The sequence below is a fragment of the Plodia interpunctella genome, chromosome 1 (assembly GCF_027563975.2).
Source record: "Plodia interpunctella isolate USDA-ARS_2022_Savannah chromosome 1, ilPloInte3.2, whole genome shotgun sequence".
Classification (NCBI taxonomy): Eukaryota; Metazoa; Arthropoda; class Insecta; order Lepidoptera; family Pyralidae; genus Plodia; species Plodia interpunctella.
In genome coordinates this window covers 9,709,616-9,728,519 of record NC_071294.1, presented here as the reverse complement: position 1 = coordinate 9,728,519, position 18,904 = coordinate 9,709,616, and the positions used below count along the sequence as shown (strand labels likewise).

Sequence of the window (18,904 nt, the reverse complement as noted above, 5' to 3'; positions counted from 1 at the left end):
TACAATATTTTATAAATCGATGAGCGTGTCAAAAGTAATTAAAACATAACGGGATCACCAGTTCAAATTGATAATAGATGTGTATGTAGTACGACTACGATAGGAGACTGCGATCACAGTAATCTCTCGGCCACGGTTCGACTCGGAATATGTGGAGGGACTTGAGGAGCTTGGAATATGAAAATTATAATATTTCTTTGGTTGACGGCAAGGTATGTTATTTCATTAATCTTTATTCAAAGTTGTTTACAAATTCTGTATATAATTGTAATTTCCATTTTAAGTTAAAACTTGCATTTGGAGAGTCCGCTCTTTAGAATTATCACGACGGTGAATTTTGCTTTTATAATTCCAGCGTCTGTGCAAGAGTTGCTGTAGTTGAAGAGAAATTGCTGGATATATCTGACAACTTAATCATAGACGATAAAGCTGAACTTAAAAACATAACAAATAATGCAAAAGTTTTAACAAAGGAAGAGAAAATAGACGTATGTCTTAATGTGAATTCTTTAAATAGCACAATAAGTGAAACTACGGCGGATCAACTAGCATGTTTGTTAAAACTACTTAATTCCACTGTAATCAAGCCTGACAACGGAGTGGCTCTGATTCTGACCCCATTAATCGAAGACGGTCGTATTGATGAGGCGCGGAACGCCAGTAAAGTTGATTCCGAGCAATTTCTTGGTCTAGAAAGTTATTCAGGATTCTTGACAGTGAATGAGACGTACAATTCGAATCTGTTCTTCTGGTACTTCCCGGTGGAAAATAAAACTGTGTCGGAGACGCCCTGGATCATCTGGCTTCAGGGAGGGCCTGGTGCTTCTAGCTTGACGGGGCTGTTTGACGAAATTGGCCCCTTGAAATTGGAGAATGGACATCTAATTCGTAAGTTATTTTTGTTATTACGTAGGTGCAAACTTTGTTTATTGACATAGAAATAGGTTTTTTTAAGTTTTTACTTGTAAGCTACATATGATAGGTACATGTAAAATTCGTTATTCTGATTTTATTATATTATTATATGGGTATAATAACTAGTACATCATCGACGCGTTAATTAAAGGAGTATAACCAGTCACACGGCTGGGTTATATACTTACTACTAAAACGTAAACATAAATATTATTATATTAAATTTAAGACATCTTGTGACGTCATCATCCACTATCACACTATTATTTCGTCATCAGTTCACCCGATACCTATACACGTGTGTGTATCTCAATCAGGTTTGCTATTAGAGAACCACTTATAATTTCAGGCAGCCCGCACTCCTGGCTGCAGAACCACTCGCTGCTATTCATTGACAACCCGGTGGGCACAGGGTTCAGCTTCACAAACCACCCGGATGGATTCACTCAAGATAGCACAACGGTAAATACGCTAAAATCCTAAATAAATAATGAAATCTGTGGGAATCAGTAGTTTGTAGCTTGTGAGAAATTGCTATTTTATATAAAACTGATGTGAAAAAGTGCCTGTGAAAGTCTAATTTCTGAATAAATGATTTGAATTTGAACTTTAATTCATTCACTATTTAGTTCGTACGAAGTTTCTTACTCGCGCGTTTTCTCTTTTTTGTCATTTCCATATTAATGAGTTTAAAAATCAAATTAACGTTCAGACCAAAGAAATTAAAGACCAAATTACATACTTATGTAAATAATAATTTCATTCTGTAAGGATCAAAAGTACTTATATGCCAAAAACAGTTCACTCAAAATTGCGATTATTCCTGATTTGCACCTGGTTATTTCGAAAGAATTCGGAAATGGAAAAAAATTGTGGTACAAGCCCGGTAAGATGATGGTATGGCAGTCGTGCTAGGTCTCGTTATCAATTTAAAGTATATTATACATATAAATGTTGCTTCCAGTACGGCATCCACCTCTACTCAGCCTTGAGGCAGTTCCTCCAGATGTTCCCAGAGCTGAGATCCGCTCCGCTGTTCGTGGCAGGAGAGTCTTACGGTGGGAAGTTTGTCCCAGCATTGGGTGCTGAGATCCATAAACATATGGACGAACCGGATGGGAAAATCAAAATGGGAGTAAGCCGGCTTATTCTATTACTGCCGCTTTATTGTCATCAATTATTTTGTAGATCTTTACACTGGGCAATAAACAAATAGATATATTAGGACAAATCACACAAATTGAGCTAGCCCCAAAGTAAATTCGAGACTTGTGTTATGGGATACTAACTCAACGATACTATATTTTATAACAAATACATATATAGATAAACATCCAAGACACGGGGAAATCAGAAAAAGATGATTTTTCATCATGACGGACCGGGGGTTGAACCCAGGACCTCTCGATTCAGAGGCAGCAGTTTACCACTGCGCCACCGAGGTCGTCAAAGAGTAATGGTGATAAAGCATATTATCCTAAATTAAATACTTTCAGTAATGTCTTCAAACGAATGTCCAGGGTTTGATGATCGGCAACGCGTACGTGGAGCCTTCAATGATAGCTCAAATAGCGATGTCTTTCATCCACTTCGGGTTGCTGGTGAAGGAGCAGATGGACATCGTGAGGCCGCTGGTGGACTCCTTCCATGGAGACATCGCTGCCAACAGGAGCATTGAGGCCAAAGAGGTATCTCTTTTTTTGGCACAAACGTTTCACAATAAATGTCCCTTGGGATGTCACGCTAGAACAATGTTCACAAAGAAAGCTATGTTTGATCGATATAGTTAATTATTATAACTAGCGCTAGTATTTTTTAAAATACATTATTTTTTTTTAATACAAAAAGCTTTTAAATACAAAAATTGTCTCTGAAAAATTTACTGTCTCTGAAAAATGAAGTCACCTATAGATGCCTTTTGAATACGGTTATTCAAAAGTCACTTTACGAAATCAACAATACTTAGATACGAAAAGGGTTCCAACCCTTTCCCAATCAACTTTTAATCATCATAATTACTTAAAACATTTTCAAAATGACCTGAAATAGTTGTATTTTGCCTTGATTATGTATACATACTTTTACAATTCTCATATTAATTCTCTGACCTAGACATTGGCTATTGTTGATTCAGTAACTTTATTTATCTTTACTAATATGACCCTTTAAACCCCAGATAAAATAGTATCTGGTGCCTGAATTAGATTTGGTCTAATTGGCACTACTGTATCATATTAACCGTCTAATAACCCTTAAAATAGACTATATTGTAAGATTTTGTTTATTAGTAACGGCTGACAGCGATATGCCCTTTGCGCATCTAATTTTGAGTGTAAATGAATTTGTATTCTGCAGTTAACTTTTTATTGAGGTACCAATCTAGAATATCAATATATCATCAGTCAGATTTAATTAATGATGATCATATCTAATGAGAAATGTTATTTTCAAATCCAGAAATTCACGAACCTCATCACGATACTCCTGTTCCTATCGCATCAGAAGCAGGCCTACAACTTTCTCAAAGACGACATCCTGGCCGGCCACTACTCCTCATACCTCGAGCAAAGTGCGATCAGGAAGGCTCTTCACGTCGGAGACATAAGGTTCCATTTTGTCAACATGACGGTCAACAGTAAATTGGCCCCGGATTTCTTGAGCGACGCTCGGCCCAAATTCGAAATGTTGCTTGATCACTACAGGGTGCTTACGTATTGGTAAGTGAGTAAGATTCTATGCTAATTAAATACTTTATCAGTTTTCTATGACGCATATATTGTCCCATGTTCCCGGTTCCATTTAGGGAAGTGACGACGCCGCGAAGCTCGTGATAAACGCAAAAAAAAAAACAATTTTTTATAATATTTACGGAATATATGTTGTTGCGCGGAAACCACAAATCACGGTTTACTAGTTATATCAGTTTATTATCTTTATGTCAAATACTTTCTGAATTTGTGTAAATATCTGTTGGCTATGGGAATAAAACATGGTCACTAACGAACTGTCATGTCAATTGAGCTGAAACGGTTCTCCGACAATTGCTTCGTCTACGAACGTATCGTCGACAGAATGTTTCGACATCGGGCGTTTGAACGACAGAACCCTTCATCTACAAAAGATTCGCCGACGGAATGTCTCCTCTAATCTGTCGGCCAATCGTTCTTAGATGTAAGAACCGTTTCAGACTCTGTCAATCACTATAGTTTTTGTCATAATTCAGTGAATTGAATAGGTACTGACGAGACCTCATGTTCCAGCGGTCAGCTAGACCAGATGTTGCCCTGCGGGTACACATCAGAAGCCTACCGGCGGTGGCGGTGGGGACACTCCCAGGAGTTTCTGGAAGCCACTCGATATCCCTACATTTACAACAGGAAGGTAGCCGGGTATGTGTCCTTTTGATATAATCAAATCTTACATTAATTTGTCTGGAAGGCACGCTCTAGTGCGTTAACCTATTTAAATCCATTGCTTATTCGTTGCCAATACTGATGCCTGTACTGAACAATTATGCAATTGCAACAGAGGTGCATCAAATATATAAAGATTTTGCTGGACGGTACTTAGTTTTTTATGCCATACTACGAGTAAAATCTGTCTCAAACTGCATTTTAATATAGTAAATGGAAATTTAGCAGACGTTCAGTTCGCAGTCAAAGTTTGAATAAACAACTTTTGATTGAGATGGTTGTTATCATTGAAGAAAAATCTGTTAACCACTCTCTGTTAACATCAGCGATGATAGTAAGCCAGTTATTTCTTTCTTATCAACCATGATTTTCTAGTTTATTGCCGGATTTTACTCAAGTCAAAAGCAAAAAACAAACAATAGCCGAGTCTAAGAAACCATCTATAATCGACCTATCGAATTAATGTTGCTTAGATATCACAAGACTGGCGGAGGGCTGACAGAGGTACTGATCCGCGGAGCTGGTCATATGGTGCCCATGGATCAGCCCGGACCGGTCCAGGAGTTGGTTGCGAGGTGGACGCAGCAGAAACCGCTCAGCTCCGGCTTCGGCATGCTCGAGGGATCCTTCGTTCAGCAGTTCATTAGGAACCATACGACCGCAATCTATTTATAAGATATCTTTGTCATGTGCTGGACATAACTGTGTTAAGGCAGGAGTTCTAGAGTTTAAGTACAGTTGTGATGTATTAAGGGAGACGAGTATTAGGTAGCTGTAAGATAGTGACAACGGATATGTGTCAAGATTTCAGACTAAGGAAAGGAGGATCATTGTCTGTCTTTTACCTGAAGTAACAGATGCTGAAGTGATATTGGAAAATCGAAAAACAAGTACACTAACGTGGACAATAACGCTGGACCGAGGGAGGGACTGGGACACATCATGGCTTGATTAAGTTCGTTCACAGTTCACACATAGTGATACAACTTTCATTCTTTAGGATCGCGATGCAGTTGTGTCCAGTACAATGAATACGAGTACGAGTAGTTAAGAAAAGTATCCAAATACTTATAAAATATTAAGTAATTTATACTTTTAAATAAAGTTTTTTTTTCTTAGATTTATAATAGTCTTCTCTATCTTATGCAAAAGCAGCTATGAAGAAGTTGAAGGGTTCTTATCGCCAACCACAACTAAAATAAACACATAACACATATGCAATTTTGAACTCTAATTAAGACGTAGTTAAAGCTCTATTTCGATACTTCATGTTCTGATAAGCCAAGTTAAGGTCAACTGCATTGCATGTGTGCGATAATATGATTCACAGAACCGGCAAAGTCGGCGAGTCGAGTGTGTTGCTATTTTGTATCCACAGCATAGATTTATAGAAACCTAGATATCACAAACCGTGCGACCGAAAATGCTCTAATAATTTTAGTGCGATTTTATATAGAAATCGAGTCGAAAATTACAAGTCCAGTAATAGAAAATATATTAACTCGATTTTAGAGTATTTAAGTAGTGTAGATGCAGTCTTCTTCTTCACCTTTTCCGCTTATGAATAGCATATACCTACCTACTATTATTCCTTCTATGTTGAACTGTCATTTGTCATTTTAACCAACACATATCTCACACAGTTTTTGAGGCTACGCTTTCAACACTTGATCTTTATCTATTCCTGAAACTCCTATTCCAATTGTTATTATTTACCTTCTCAAAATTTTCAACTCAAAATCTTCAAATTTTAACATAACTATTAACCTTTTTATTCTTAGCTACCATTTTCATGTGAAAGTGTGGGGAAAGCTGGCTAGATATCGCATACGATGCAGATATTTATATAGAATAGAAACAGCATAAGATTCATCCTATGCTGTGTCTAGATGCGGTATCTAGCCAGTGATAAGTCTGTAGTACAGTCTACGCACTACGCAGTAGCGTCATTCAGTGCACACAGATGAACGGTCCAAACACGAACCGTGACGTAAACCAAACATCAACGAGCCAGTCTGTTTTCGTGCCAGCTGTACGAGGCCGCGTAGTTATAACATTCTATTAGTTTTTAATTAAAATTTGTTTTCAATTACTACGACGGTGTCTGAATTACCTATATAGACGCGCACATGTGTGATTTTGTTCGAAAAAGTGATTGCGATTCGGTTCGGTGAAAAATGCTTATGTTCACAATTGGATTCCATTTGTTTTGTTGGTAAGTTACCTACATCATAGTAATAATTAATTAGAAAGTTTCCGTTGAAGATATTGTTTTTATCAAGTTGGTTACTTAAACATATGTTTTTCATGAACTCTAATGAAATGTTTCTTTAATTTGTATTTCACTGAGTAGGTCTCTGTCAGTGCTTTGCTTATTATAACAATATCATAGTTGCAGGCTGCACTGAACACATTGTAATTAATAAAGCCACGTTATGTATCCCCCCATACTAATATTATAAATGCAAATCTGTCTATTTGCTGTCTGTTCCGCTTTCACGACTAAACCGCTGGACAGATTTTTATGAAATTTGGTACCTATGCATATAGTTGAAGGCAAACATAGGGTAAAAGTACTTTTTACAAAAATCAACCCCATCCAAATATCTAGTGCAATGGGAAATTAAAGTTTGTGTTCCGCTTTCGCAGAGAGACGCACGTGGGCGTAGCCGCTGGCAAAAGCTAGTGTTTAATAATCTTCGCTCAAGCTAATAAATCAATTTAGTTATGGACATAATTCGATCGTAGTGGTCAATGAAACTCTTAATCGTACTGGTACATGTGTACTGACTGTAAAACTCATGTATCACGTGTAGATGTAGGATTTAAATCTGGGATCTGCCGATCACCATCGCTTCTTAGTAGTACACGGATATAGTCTATCTAAGGTAGGTGTCATAAATATATTTTGATTGGTATATAAATATCACATTACAGGATCACCTTCACGGGGGCATCACCGTTATTTCTCACTCCGTACATCAAAAACAACACGGCATCTGAAGGCAGACGCCTATCTTCAGTAGACCAGAGTCAGTTTCTAAACGTTACCAGCTATTCAGGCTATATAACTGTTGACGAGGAATACAAATCTCATCTGTTCTTCTGGTTCTTCCCCGTCGCTAATGCGAATGTGAGCGAGACTCCTCTCATCATCTGGCTGCAAGGAGGCCCTGGAGGAACCAGCCTTCTGGGCACGTTTTTGGAAATAGGGCCCTTTGGAATTAATGAATCCGGGACTTTACAACGTAAGTAGTCAGTACCTATAGATCTGTAGTCAAAATATGTCAGATGCCTTTAGGCAACTCGATAAGAACCTACAGAATACGATTATCGTGATCGTTAGAATATGATATGATTAGACATGTGCCGTTCTCGATATTTTCCGGAATGCATGGAAATGGACGATAAACATTCTCGGGAATTCCCAATTTCTTCGGAAAAACATACACAATCAACAATAGTTTTCTATAAAGAACATCGACGGTAAATTAATTTGTTTAGGCGACGACACCGATGATATTTTTTGACATTATACTTACTGATGACGTGAAAATTCAAGTAATTCAAAGCATTGGTTTTGCCAAATAGTTAAATAAACATTTTTCAGAGAATTGATAAGAGATGAATCATTTGATTACCCTGCAAACTGTTTTGCAAAACAGTAAATTCATATCAGTCATATCTTTCGATTGCATCGGTCGACGTAATACATGATTTTTTTACAGCTCCACACTAGGCAAAGTTACTAAACTTTGACACAATATTTACTGTTATTTCCTTGCATAAAAAATACACCATTCGCACCGGCTGATTTCGCCGGTAATGTGGTGTGGAGGAAACCTAAAAAAAAATTATAAGGAAACCTCGGTGCACCAGTCTTATATATGTATACTTGCACTTGGTCGGTTTTTAGTGAAGATAACTAAGATCCTTAGCAGCTATCACGTTTATAACATTTGCACATTAAGCACATAGGATTTTTGTTTAATAAAAGCAATAATATAATTGCAGCGCGGCCATCATCATGGGGAGTGAACCATTCGCTCCTCTTCATAGACAACCCCGTGGAGACCGGCCTAAGCTTCAGCGAGACCAAACACTATTCCACTAATTTAGACACAGTGAGTGACAATAACTACTGGAAGTAATAAATAACCTATGCAATTATTACTATTATTAATATATTTTATTGCCTGGCCATGTGGCCATGCTGTTCCCGCCTGTCCTGGCAGAAGGGGCAAACCTGGGTAAACCCGAAAAGTGCCAGCTTGAGGTGGATATGCGTGCCAATTGTCTGACTACTATGGATGCCGAAGACCGTGTAAAGTGGAGACGAAAAAGTAGGAAACTGGACCCTGGGTTCCGACGCTTTACGGCTAAGGAAGAAACCGGTAAAACGCTTCGATGAGAAACTGAGATAAATATTTAGAGAAACTTACTGAAATAAATTTTATTTTATGTAAAGAAAAATCCCTAATCTCCAAATTGTATGTATTTGGTTCGAAGGTTTGGCGTAGTTATAAAAATGCTTTATTTATTTATTATTATGTATGTAGTAGTTTCACGTGCCTATATATACTTACTATTTATATAGATTATAAGGCAGCATTTTTTACAAGCCTATGTTTACCATTTTAGTTACACCATTTGACTACAGACAGTTGGGACAAGTGAAACCAGCCAAGCCTTGTTCGTCTGTCTTTAATCTTTAACCAGTTAAATTTAATTTCACCTAGGTCCAAAGGGTTGAAGTTTTCTACATCGCTTCAGTTTTCATGGCAATGCTTTTATGATAACGAGCTACGTCCTTAATTGTTTGCTGCACAGACATGTTTTATAACCACGCGTTGAAAAGAACGAGATCTCTATGACGAAAATAAAAGCTTGTGTCATAAATACAATTTTTGTTACAAGCATTTTATTGTAATTTTTTCTAGTGTGCTGAACATCTTTACAAGTTCCTGCAACAGTTCCTGACAGTTTATCCTGAAGTGAGGGCTGCGCCACTGTTCATTGCCGGGGAATCGTATGGCGGTCGCTATGTCCCGGCCTTCGCTAAAAAGGTGTATGACAATATGGAGCGCGATGGCGAACGAAAAATCAACTTACAGGTGCGACCATAGACAGACAAATTTAAAAACGAACATAAAAGAAAACGAAAAAGTAACGACCTTTTGAAATGGGGCGTCGGTGATCCAGACGCCCGCCCGCCTTTGATCGATTTCTAATCCTAATTGTGCCACAGCAGTCTAAATTTTTAAGACAAATCCTATAAATATTTTAATAGCTTTCATACTCCATCACTTGCTTTTGGTGAAGAAAAACATCGTGAGGAAACTTGTATAGCATATATAATACTGTTTACTGCACCCTCTTAGTTCATTCTCTTACCAACCAAAGGTTGAGGAAGAAATTGCATTTACGATCAGTCCGCTCTTGCGCTCATTTGTGTTTAAATACCTTGTTGTAACTTATGGCTCTTTTGTAAATGGTGCAATAAAGAGTTCATCTATCTATCTATTTATCATACCAATAAGTTAATGTGTGATTTCACAGAACTATTTTTTTAAGTTGCATATCCTATTTCCCATATTCTGTTCCAGGGTTTGATAATGGGTAACCCGCTTTTCAATTACGCTGACACAGCCAACATTTCCCAGATATTCTACCAATGGGGTCTCGTTGATCAACAGGGCCTCCGCTCTGTCAAAGATTTGCAAGAGCGTTATTTTGCAGCGTTAAAAAATAACGCCAGTAACGCTCAAGAGGTAACTTTAATTATATAGTATAGGTAGTATAGAAAGCCAGTAGTTTGTAGCTTGTGAGAAATATTTAATATAAAAATTGCCGTGAAGGTCTAATTTCTGAATAAATGATTTGAATTTGATTTATACTTTGTAATGGAGAAGGGAAGTGATCATGAATTTGGACGTAGAGGAAGACCGAAAAACGGAGTGTTAGGAATGATATGATTATATCCTTTCATTTTATAGGATAGTTATATCCTAATCCTATCTAATATTATGAATGCGATGAAGTAAGTTTGTTTGTTACCTCACGCTCAATCTACTCAACCAATCTTACTGAATCTTTATGAAATTTTGCATACATAGCGGACAAGTCATTCCGAAAAGATAAGAGAACCGATTCCGATGTATATCCCACATGCGGGCGGAGCCGCAAGCCAAAGCTAGTTGAAGATAAAATCAAAACACAAATTTGGAAGTGATTTTTAACGGAGTTGTCTCGCGTTGAATTTTCTTTAGAAATATTTTATTTTCTTTAATAGGTATTCCTATTAATATATTTGTTTTCATTACAGAACTTAAACTTTAAAAAAATATAATTATCATTTTATTTTCAGCTACACGATAAATTACTGGATAGCCTTCAAGATCTGTCTCTTCATGAAACACTATTTAATGTTTTGGAATACGATCCGCAGCTGAATTTAACTGCAGTCACACAATACGTGAACAAAAAAGAATTCAAGGAAAAAGTCCATGGGATTGAAAAAGAAATACTTTATTTAAATGGAGATGTCGCAAATTCTTTGAGGAAAGATTTTCTATTAAATATGGATTCGGCTATGACATTTCTGCTGGAGCACTACAGGATACTTATTTACTGGTAAGGGGGTTTGTAACAGTAATACTTTGATTCTGTTTAAAAGCTTGCATGCTTTTATACTTTTATGCTACAGTAAAACCGTTATGATTAGGAAAGAGATGGCTTCATAGCGCAAATTTTTAAAGATAAATGAGTTCATTTGACTGGAATACTGATAAATGAGTTCATTTGACTGGAATACCTTTTGGGCATTAACCAATCACGACCTTTGGTATTACAATGATAATAACATTTGTTCATCAAAAATCTTTTGTAAGTACATGTTTTGGACGCAATATCAGATATGAAACCGAAGCCGATTATTTTTACGTACCTAAGTACCTGTAAGTATTTTACTCAATTAAGTAGGTACTAGTTTATTTACACAAGTAAACCTCGGGACAAGCTTTTATGATCATATAAATTGTGTATAATGAGGTTATAAGTTGATAATTAAAATTAAAAAAAATATATAAGGAGTAAGAATAAAAAACTTTTTGGAGCATTTAAATAAAAGTTTTTTTTAAGTTTTTTTTCTTTTAATTTATTAAATAAATCATTGCATACGACGACCTCCGTGGGGGCGTGATCACCACGCCGCCCGTCATAGAGGTCTTAGATTCGAATCCCAGCGCAGGTACAAATATTTGTATTTGTGATACATGTTCGTCTGTGGCTCTAGATGTGTTGTATTCGGTTTTGTGATCGGCAATTCAAGCTTAGTACTTAATGTGGGCCGTTGAGTTTAGTTCATTTATCTTGATTGATTATTGTTAGTGGTCAGCTGGATTTGGTGCAGCCGTGTGTGCCCAACGCAGAGGGTCGGCGCAGGAACTGGCATTGGAGCAAGCGTTCAGAGTTTTTGAACGCACATCGAATACCTATCGTGATGCCCCCTTCCGAAGTCGCCGGGTAGGTCACTTTATATATTTTCTTTCTGAAGTTTTGAAGAATCGGATGACATATAAACTTAATTGATTTTCGAAAGTATCATATTTTGATTATGGAATCTAAATTGCATGAATTGTCATTGTCCCGCAGATTTATTTATCGGGGTTTTATATATTATATTTATTAAGAGGTTTATAATCGCACATGGGCGCACTAAAGTATTTTGTTTTTCGTTGATTTTGACAATCGCAAAATTGTTCTAAATTTAAAACGTAATCATGACATTAGTAATGTTTTGAGAAAATAAATATACAATATTAGGTATTTTGGTTTGAAGTCCGATATAATATGGTCTTTGATCTATGTGTGGTATAATTTTGTTGTGTGTGTTGAATTTTACATTATTTTCTTTCAGATATTTCAAGAGTGGTGGAGGCCTCACTGAGGTTTTAATCAGTGGTGCCGGTCATCTTGTTCCCATAGATAAGCCCAGAGAGGCCCAACTGATCGTAACCTCCTTCATCAAGGCAGAAGAACCACCTTCAAAACCCCTACAACTAGATTTCAATGACATACCAAACTTGGATATGGATTCACCGATTTTAAACAATTCAACACAAAGGCCTAATAATATTAATAATACGAGTATCAAAAAACCTGACACAAGTAGTACCACAGTGAGTAGTACATTGGGAACTAATATTTTAAAGACTGTAAGTAGCAATCCTTGGAACACTGTGAGTTGGGTTTTTAACTGTATTTTGATAGTTGGTATTATTGTTTGTGGTGTGCTTTATGTTAAACATAAAAGGCGGTACCGGGATTACCTACTTAATGATGAAGATTCTCTTAATAACGCTATGCTCACTATGTCATAATAAGCTGTGACGCGTGTGGAAAGCTATTGCAACGCCAAAGAATCTAATAGCCGAAGTGATCTTGCTAAAACCTACTCTAAGCCGTTTCACCTGCATTGCAGTTCGATTATGTCTTGAAAAGAATTTAATACATTATATATTGTTGTTTCAAAAGTTTTATACTATTTCCATCAAAGTACTTTTTCATTGAGTGAAATACCTACTCAAAAGTACAATTCCAGGTTGTTTTATATCAGATTAAAATTTAATACAAAATGGTAGGTTGTAATTTCCGCTAAGTACCTATCCGAACATTATGTACTTTTAGTCTTCCATCATCCGAAGACTTAAAATTTGTATGTTTATAAGAATGTTGTTTAGATCATATGTTTTTGATAATTAAATTCTCATATTTGGTTCCCGGTACGAATCTATCTCTTTCATCCTCGCCACCATATTACATTTTGAAGATTTGGCTATGCTTTTACAACCGGCTGCCTGACGTCAACCCTCTTTGGGGGTGCTATTGTTACCTATCAGCTTTTAAGACATGTGTATGATATGCAACGGCAGGCTTTGGTGTGGTCCTATTCTAGGGCGGGAACACACGAATCTATCTCAATAAAAGAAATATTTTTTGAAAGATAAAACACTGGGGTAGGCACCAATATTGATTTGAGATTTATTGATCTTTACCTAATTGAATGTTGTTCTTGTTATAAGTATACTACTTTTATCGATTGTGTATTTCAATTAATTTAGATACAATGTCTATTGAAAATAAGAGAAACACCACGTTAAAACTTGGTTGTGAAAATCATATAAATTTAGATAGGTATTTAGGCTGTGTTCAATGTATTGTATTGATATGAATTATATTTTTACAGTTTGTGATAAAAAAAATATTGTCCTAGAGTACGAAGTATGTAGTTTAATTAAAATTCCTTTACATAGTACACAACTGAAATAGGTAAGTCTGGATTTCTTGTTAAATTTTTTTCGCCGACCCTAACGCCCCTTTTACACTAGTTGCTTTTTGTGTGTGTTTTTGTCTTTGAGCAACTTTAGCAAGTTTAACATTCTTTGTAACTAAAGTAATTGCTTCAAACCAAATTTGGACAGTCTGTTAGTTACAAAATTTACGAAATAAATACTAGTGTGAAGGCGGCCTAATATCCAACTATACACTGCAGTTATTGCTCCATCAGACAAATCGCATACTAGTTGCCCACTACACTTAAAAAATTCTTAACACAAATGGTTATCGACATTCACAGTTTGTGAAGCGAAGCCCTTTCAATTTATCAATTCCCAAACAGATGGGTTGACACCCGGGTATAATGGGCATAAACCTTTTTGTCCGGAGTCAACCTAACTAATCGATGGGTTTACTCCTGGGCATAAACTGGTCTAAATCAGCTCTGTTCCCTGCAGGTCTTTTACGTTATGCAACGTGCTATTGATGAACTGGTCTACGACGAATTTGGTGACACTTGGGTTTTCCACTGCCACCATATGGCCTCCGCCCCTTATCAAGACCTCCTCCAAGTTACCACCACTTTTCTTATACCTGAAAGTATGGAAAATGACATTCCAGATAAAATAATTTGGTAGAAAACTGAGAGAAGTTTATCCATGGGATTTTCTTCTTGTCAGATTATAAGCTTATGCCCGCAGCTTCGCCCGCGTTCCGTAAAATTTCCCACGGGAATAGTTATTTTTTTAAGGAAGCATGTAGGTACCAGTCTACGTATGTCTTTTTCCGTACTCTTAACATAATGAAATATATAATATGCAAAATTTCAAGAAGATTAATTGAGCAGAAAAAGCGTGAAGAGCATAGTAATTATAATATTAAAATGAATGAATCTTCTTCTTCTAAAGTCTTAGATCAAAGTCTAAAATAAATAAAGAAGAAGAATGACTGAATGAAAAGACTTACGCTTCAACACGACCGGATCTTTTTAACAACCTTCGTCTCGCCATGCGGAATTCCTTGCTGCCCGACCATCGGAACATGTCGTGGCTGCGCTTCGTCAGACTGTATGGTATGATCAAGTCCAGTTGTCCACTGTTGACAAGTTACCTATTCTTTTGTTATATTGAAACTAGATTTTGCCCGCGGCTTCGCCGTCCTTTCCCGTACTACAAAATTATATGTATGCAAAATTTTCAAGAAGATCGATTAGGTAGATAGAGCGTGAAGAGGTAACAAAGTATAACAAACAATATTTATAGGTATTATATTTACAGTGTTATCTTATATCTTATATGTACTAAATCGTATTTTCTTTCTTATTTCTTTCTATCTTCTTGCAACAAAATAATAGTAGCTTATAAATGCGGCTTTGCTCATGTGAAATTCTCACATACCTTAATATCCCTTTTCCGTACTTCTACTTATACTAATGTAAACGAAATTTAAAGAAATGTAGATAAAGCGTGATGAGGCAGCAAACAAACAAATAAGCTTACTCTCTTACTTAAAAGTTAGAAATATTGAGAATCTCAGAGGAATAGTACAACTTAAATTGCCGACCCTACTTTTTTAGTAAATATTTACTCACCTATAAACCAAGATAGGATAAAACTCCAATAGCTCTTCAACGAAAGGCCTGGTCGAGTTCATGATATCCGGCAACATCTTCTGGTACACCAGCTGGTTGTTGAGCACAAACCTGGTGTCTCCCACGTGGATCCAGCTCCTCACGTCAGCTCTCTGGATAAAATGTTCAAACTGCGGCGCGCCAAATGACGGGTCTTTCAAAAAGTTGTATATGTTCACTCCACTAATCTCCTTTATGTATTCTATTGTTTCATTGAATTTCTGTAAAATTGTTGTTAGATTTAAGAAGAATAAGAATAAGAATTTTGGGAGCCACAATAGGTCCCCTGCCAAAGATTGAATGATAAATATGTATATAAGTATATTGTTCTTAGAATGTGCCTGCCTTTTGTACTTTTCCATATTGCATTTTGTAGTCGTCAGAGAGATTCATTGAGTGACAAATGACGCGATAATAAAATGTTTAGCCTGAGTTCCTTCGTTGGGAACCGAACCTGGGCTCACCGAAACTGAAGCGACGTGGAAAATTTCAAATCAGTAGAACAAGCGGAAGTAGGAAATTAACTTGCAAGACTGTACAGGCAAACAAACAAACACGGGAGCTAAATAAAACTATTAAAATATATATTGGTCTTACATTGGAAGCATCAATCATTCTCTGCTCGTCTATAAGCTGAACAACACTTTGCTCAAGTTTCTCAAGTTCTTCCAAGTGGTACTCTGTGACTAAGCCTAGTTCTCCGCATAAACTGCTGTACGCCATCATATTGCGAGGATCTATCAGAGCGTTCCCCATTATACAACCCTGAAAGTTATAGGAAAATGAAGTTCTTTAGGAGCTCAAAGGGAGCTTGATAACGAAATGGTTAGCGCACTCGGGACTGCGATGGTGACCATTAAGCGTCCATTGGATTGGATGGGTGACCAAAAATATGTTGAATTGAACTCCTCCAAACTTCGGATTCGTACCGGCCACAGGATTTTTTAATTCGTTAATTAAGTTCATAGCATGATACAAACCTCCTTTGATGCACTCCATCCATATCGATCTTTTGATTTTTTTCTATGATCAGTACTTACCCCTAAACGAACAGGCTTCTGATCATTCCTGTGTCTGTGTATCTGTATCGCCAGGGCCGGCACGTACTTGCCCGCGTACGACTGGCCCGCCACGAACAATGGCGCCTTTCGGAACTCCGGGAACACGTCCAGGAACTGCTGCAGGAATGTGTACAGTTGACCTCCCACCTGAAATCAAAATAATTGTTAAGGACAAAATATACAATTACTATCTTTTGCCAGCGGCATGAGTATTTTCCACGGGAACATATATTTTTCGAGGTGAAAGGTATCGTCTCCCTACTTCAATCTATATATGCAACATTTCAAGAATATTGTATTCCAAGCATGGATTTAGTAAGTACTTCGTACAACTGGAGTACCTACCTACTAATTCCATGATTCCAAGTTATATTCTACTCATTTACCAAATTTGCGAGTTCCTCACTCACATCAAGACTTTCACATTAAATAATACTTAAATACATAGAATTAATAAATCAAAACTTAAATACTAATACTTATTAGTACCTAGAGCATAGTAATGTCCGAGCCGTGTTCAAAGATGACTTACAATAGATAACATACCTATAAAAAATGTATAACAAACATAACTCACAGCATCTTCATTAGTGGTGTATCCGCGGTCGTCGGCTGTGAAGCTGAATCCTGCGCCGACTGGGTTGTCGATAAACAGCAAAGAATAGTTGCTGGCCCAAGTAACATTTCTCAATTTCACTGAAAAATCACGAATCAGCATTTAAGAGTATTTATGTACCTACCTAACGGTTGAATGATGTTCATCGTGAAAGCTCGAGAATATTTATATGACTTCCTCCATATTGTCGCGCTTTTACTTACAAATTAGCGATAAATGACGTAATACTGTATATGTATAAATACAGTTTTAAATACAGCCAAATTAGACATATCCTAGGTAGTAGCTGTGGAGCGAGAGTAGCACATGGTCCTAGGCCCATGGCTGTTGACCTGTATGGTTTTCATGGTTTCCAATCACACACAATCCAATACCTATCCGGCCTTCCGTGGCTGGATGGATGAGACGAGGCTCTTTCCACGCGTAAAAAAGATAGTCAAACTATATGGTACCTTCAATAGGTAATATAAATTACATATGCCTTATTATACCTTGATTATCTTGCATCTCCAAAGGCCCCATGATATCGAACAATCCCACCATGGAACTAAACCCGGGGCCTCCTTGAAGCCAAATAATCCATGGACTGTTCTCTGTTCTATTTTGTTTCGGGAAGAACCAAAAGAACAGGTTCGAAAAATACTTCTCCTTCACCGTTATGAATCCAGAATAACTTTCGAGGCCAGAAAAATGTTGCGGTTCTACTGCAGCTAGCGATTTAGCTAGGACCGTACACCCTTTTTCGATAAGTGGGGTCAATAATAGAATACCATTTCGCATTGCCTCAGATTGTGATTCATTGCAATCGTCACATTTCGTTTGTAGAATGGAACTGAAATCAAATTTAATTAAGTGAAATAATCAATAATTAAAATTCAAAATACTACTTTCTTTGCTGTAGGATTTGCACTCGATAAAGTAAAAACAAACTAAAGAATCAAAAATATACAGACCAAATTAACACGAATATTAATGTTGCCACGACTTTCATCTTCACTGTAACGAGTCTTTTAGAAAACTACAAGACAACAACTATTCAATACTTTATATAATATTATTGTATCGTAATTTAAAAACTTAATTTGTTAGCGCAAAACAACAATACGTGATAAATTAACAAGATCTAACATGTAATATATTACCACTGCCGGGCCTAACGTTAGCCTTTGATTAAACTCTTGTAGAAAATGTAAAATATGCTTATTTTTGCAGGGCGTGAGTGCCGTAGCCAAAACAATGGATTGTGATTATATACCGATGCTTCGCTTCGATAAGGTTCGAACATATACCTCTATAAACTCATTTAAATTGGCCAAAACTTCAAGGATTTATTATATAATATAGGTGGGCACTATAGTTAGCTGTCGACCGCAGTTCCAGTCTAGGTATAAGGTAGCCAATGTAACTTACCAAAGTTGGTTACCTACCAAAGTTTTGGTAAGTGACATTGGTATTTGACCTTATACCTAGGCTACACGAGCTGGTGCTCTCCAACCTATCAGCACATCAAAAATCACCTCAATCCATTATTCCGTTTTGACGTGAAGGACAAAGTAACTTTTTCATATTTATAATTTTACTATCCTACTTTTGGTATATATTGGTACCGTTCCAAACTATCCTGATGACACACGTGTATGAAGAACTTAGTTACTACCTTTCATCCCGGAAAAAATGCTTTCTCCCGTAGGAAATTCAAGCAGGTATAGCCGCAGGCAAATGCTTGTTATAAACATCATTAGAAACAATAGTATTTTATATTATAACAGTATTGTTTCTTATAAGAAAGTAACATAACCGTGTGAAATTCAATATATTTATACTATTCGGAGATCTCGAAAGATTATTTATTCATTTATTCATTAATCAAAATCTTGGCGCCATCACTAAAACTGGTTTCAGTTTTTAGTATGTTTTATACATAATTATATAA

The 18,904-nt window shown here is 36.7% G+C and overlaps 3 protein-coding genes across 3 annotated transcripts; 2 read left to right on the top strand and 1 right to left on the bottom strand.

The window, feature by feature from the left end:
• The first annotated feature begins 88 nt into the window (after window positions 1-88).
• LOC128677171 (vitellogenic carboxypeptidase-like) lies at window positions 89-5,448 on the top strand. The gene is made up of 8 exons (XM_053757878.1): window positions 89-212; window positions 356-888; window positions 1,265-1,377; window positions 1,880-2,050; window positions 2,436-2,603; window positions 3,373-3,632; window positions 4,176-4,304; window positions 4,802-5,448. Exons 1-8 carry the CDS (start codon window positions 178-180, stop codon window positions 5,001-5,003), a joined length of 1,611 nt encoding a protein of 536 aa, XP_053613853.1. The 5' UTR covers window positions 89-177; the 3' UTR covers window positions 5,004-5,448.
• Window positions 5,449-6,114: 666 nt separating this feature from the next.
• On the top strand, window positions 6,115-13,610 carry LOC128677102 (venom serine carboxypeptidase-like). The gene is made up of 8 exons (XM_053757755.1): window positions 6,115-6,543; window positions 7,266-7,576; window positions 8,343-8,452; window positions 9,269-9,442; window positions 9,935-10,099; window positions 10,696-10,961; window positions 11,718-11,852; window positions 12,247-13,610. The coding sequence occupies exons 1-8, from the start codon at window positions 6,506-6,508 to the stop codon at window positions 12,707-12,709; spliced, it is 1,662 nt and encodes a 553-aa protein (XP_053613730.1). The 5' UTR covers window positions 6,115-6,505; the 3' UTR covers window positions 12,710-13,610.
• LOC128677328 (venom serine carboxypeptidase-like) lies at window positions 13,600-18,186 on the bottom strand. The gene is made up of 8 exons (XM_053758118.1): window positions 17,925-18,186; window positions 17,463-17,803; window positions 16,933-17,051; window positions 16,335-16,502; window positions 15,892-16,059; window positions 15,256-15,515; window positions 14,631-14,759; window positions 13,600-14,258 (listed from the first exon to the last, which is right to left on the bottom strand). The coding sequence occupies exons 1-8, from the start codon at window positions 17,960-17,962 to the stop codon at window positions 14,099-14,101; spliced, it is 1,383 nt and encodes a 460-aa protein (XP_053614093.1). The 5' UTR covers window positions 17,963-18,186; the 3' UTR covers window positions 13,600-14,098.
• Between the last annotated feature and the right edge of the window lie 718 nt (window positions 18,187-18,904).

What these genes read in the sequence shown, in the direction of transcription:
- LOC128677328 (XM_053758118.1), bottom strand. Translation starts at nt 17,962, where the DNA reads ATGAAAGTCGTGGCAACATTAATATTCGTGTTAATTTG. An exon ending in ACACCACTAATGAAGATGCT is followed by an intron (nt 16,503 to 16,932) that starts GTGAGTTATGTT and finishes TTTTGATTTCAG; the next exon opens with GTGGGAGGTCAACTGTACAC. An exon ending in AGAAGCCTGTTCGTTTAGGG is followed by an intron (nt 16,060 to 16,334) that starts GTAAGTACTGAT and finishes TATAACTTTCAG; the next exon opens with GGTTGTATAATGGGGAACGC.
- LOC128677102 (XM_053757755.1), top strand. Translation starts at nt 6,506, where the DNA reads ATGCTTATGTTCACAATTGGATTCCATTTGTTTTGTTG. An exon ending in TGAATCCGGGACTTTACAAC is followed by an intron (nt 7,577 to 8,342) that starts GTAAGTAGTCAG and finishes ATATAATTGCAG; the next exon opens with CGCGGCCATCATCATGGGGA. An exon ending in TACAGGATACTTATTTACTG is followed by an intron (nt 10,962 to 11,717) that starts GTAAGGGGGTTT and finishes GATTATTGTTAG; the next exon opens with TGGTCAGCTGGATTTGGTGC.
- LOC128677171 (XM_053757878.1), top strand. Translation starts at nt 178, where the DNA reads ATGAAAATTATAATATTTCTTTGGTTGACGGCAAG. An exon ending in TACAGGGTGCTTACGTATTG is followed by an intron (nt 3,633 to 4,175) that starts GTAAGTGAGTAA and finishes CTCATGTTCCAG; the next exon opens with CGGTCAGCTAGACCAGATGT. An exon ending in TACAACAGGAAGGTAGCCGG is followed by an intron (nt 4,305 to 4,801) that starts GTATGTGTCCTT and finishes AATGTTGCTTAG; the next exon opens with ATATCACAAGACTGGCGGAG.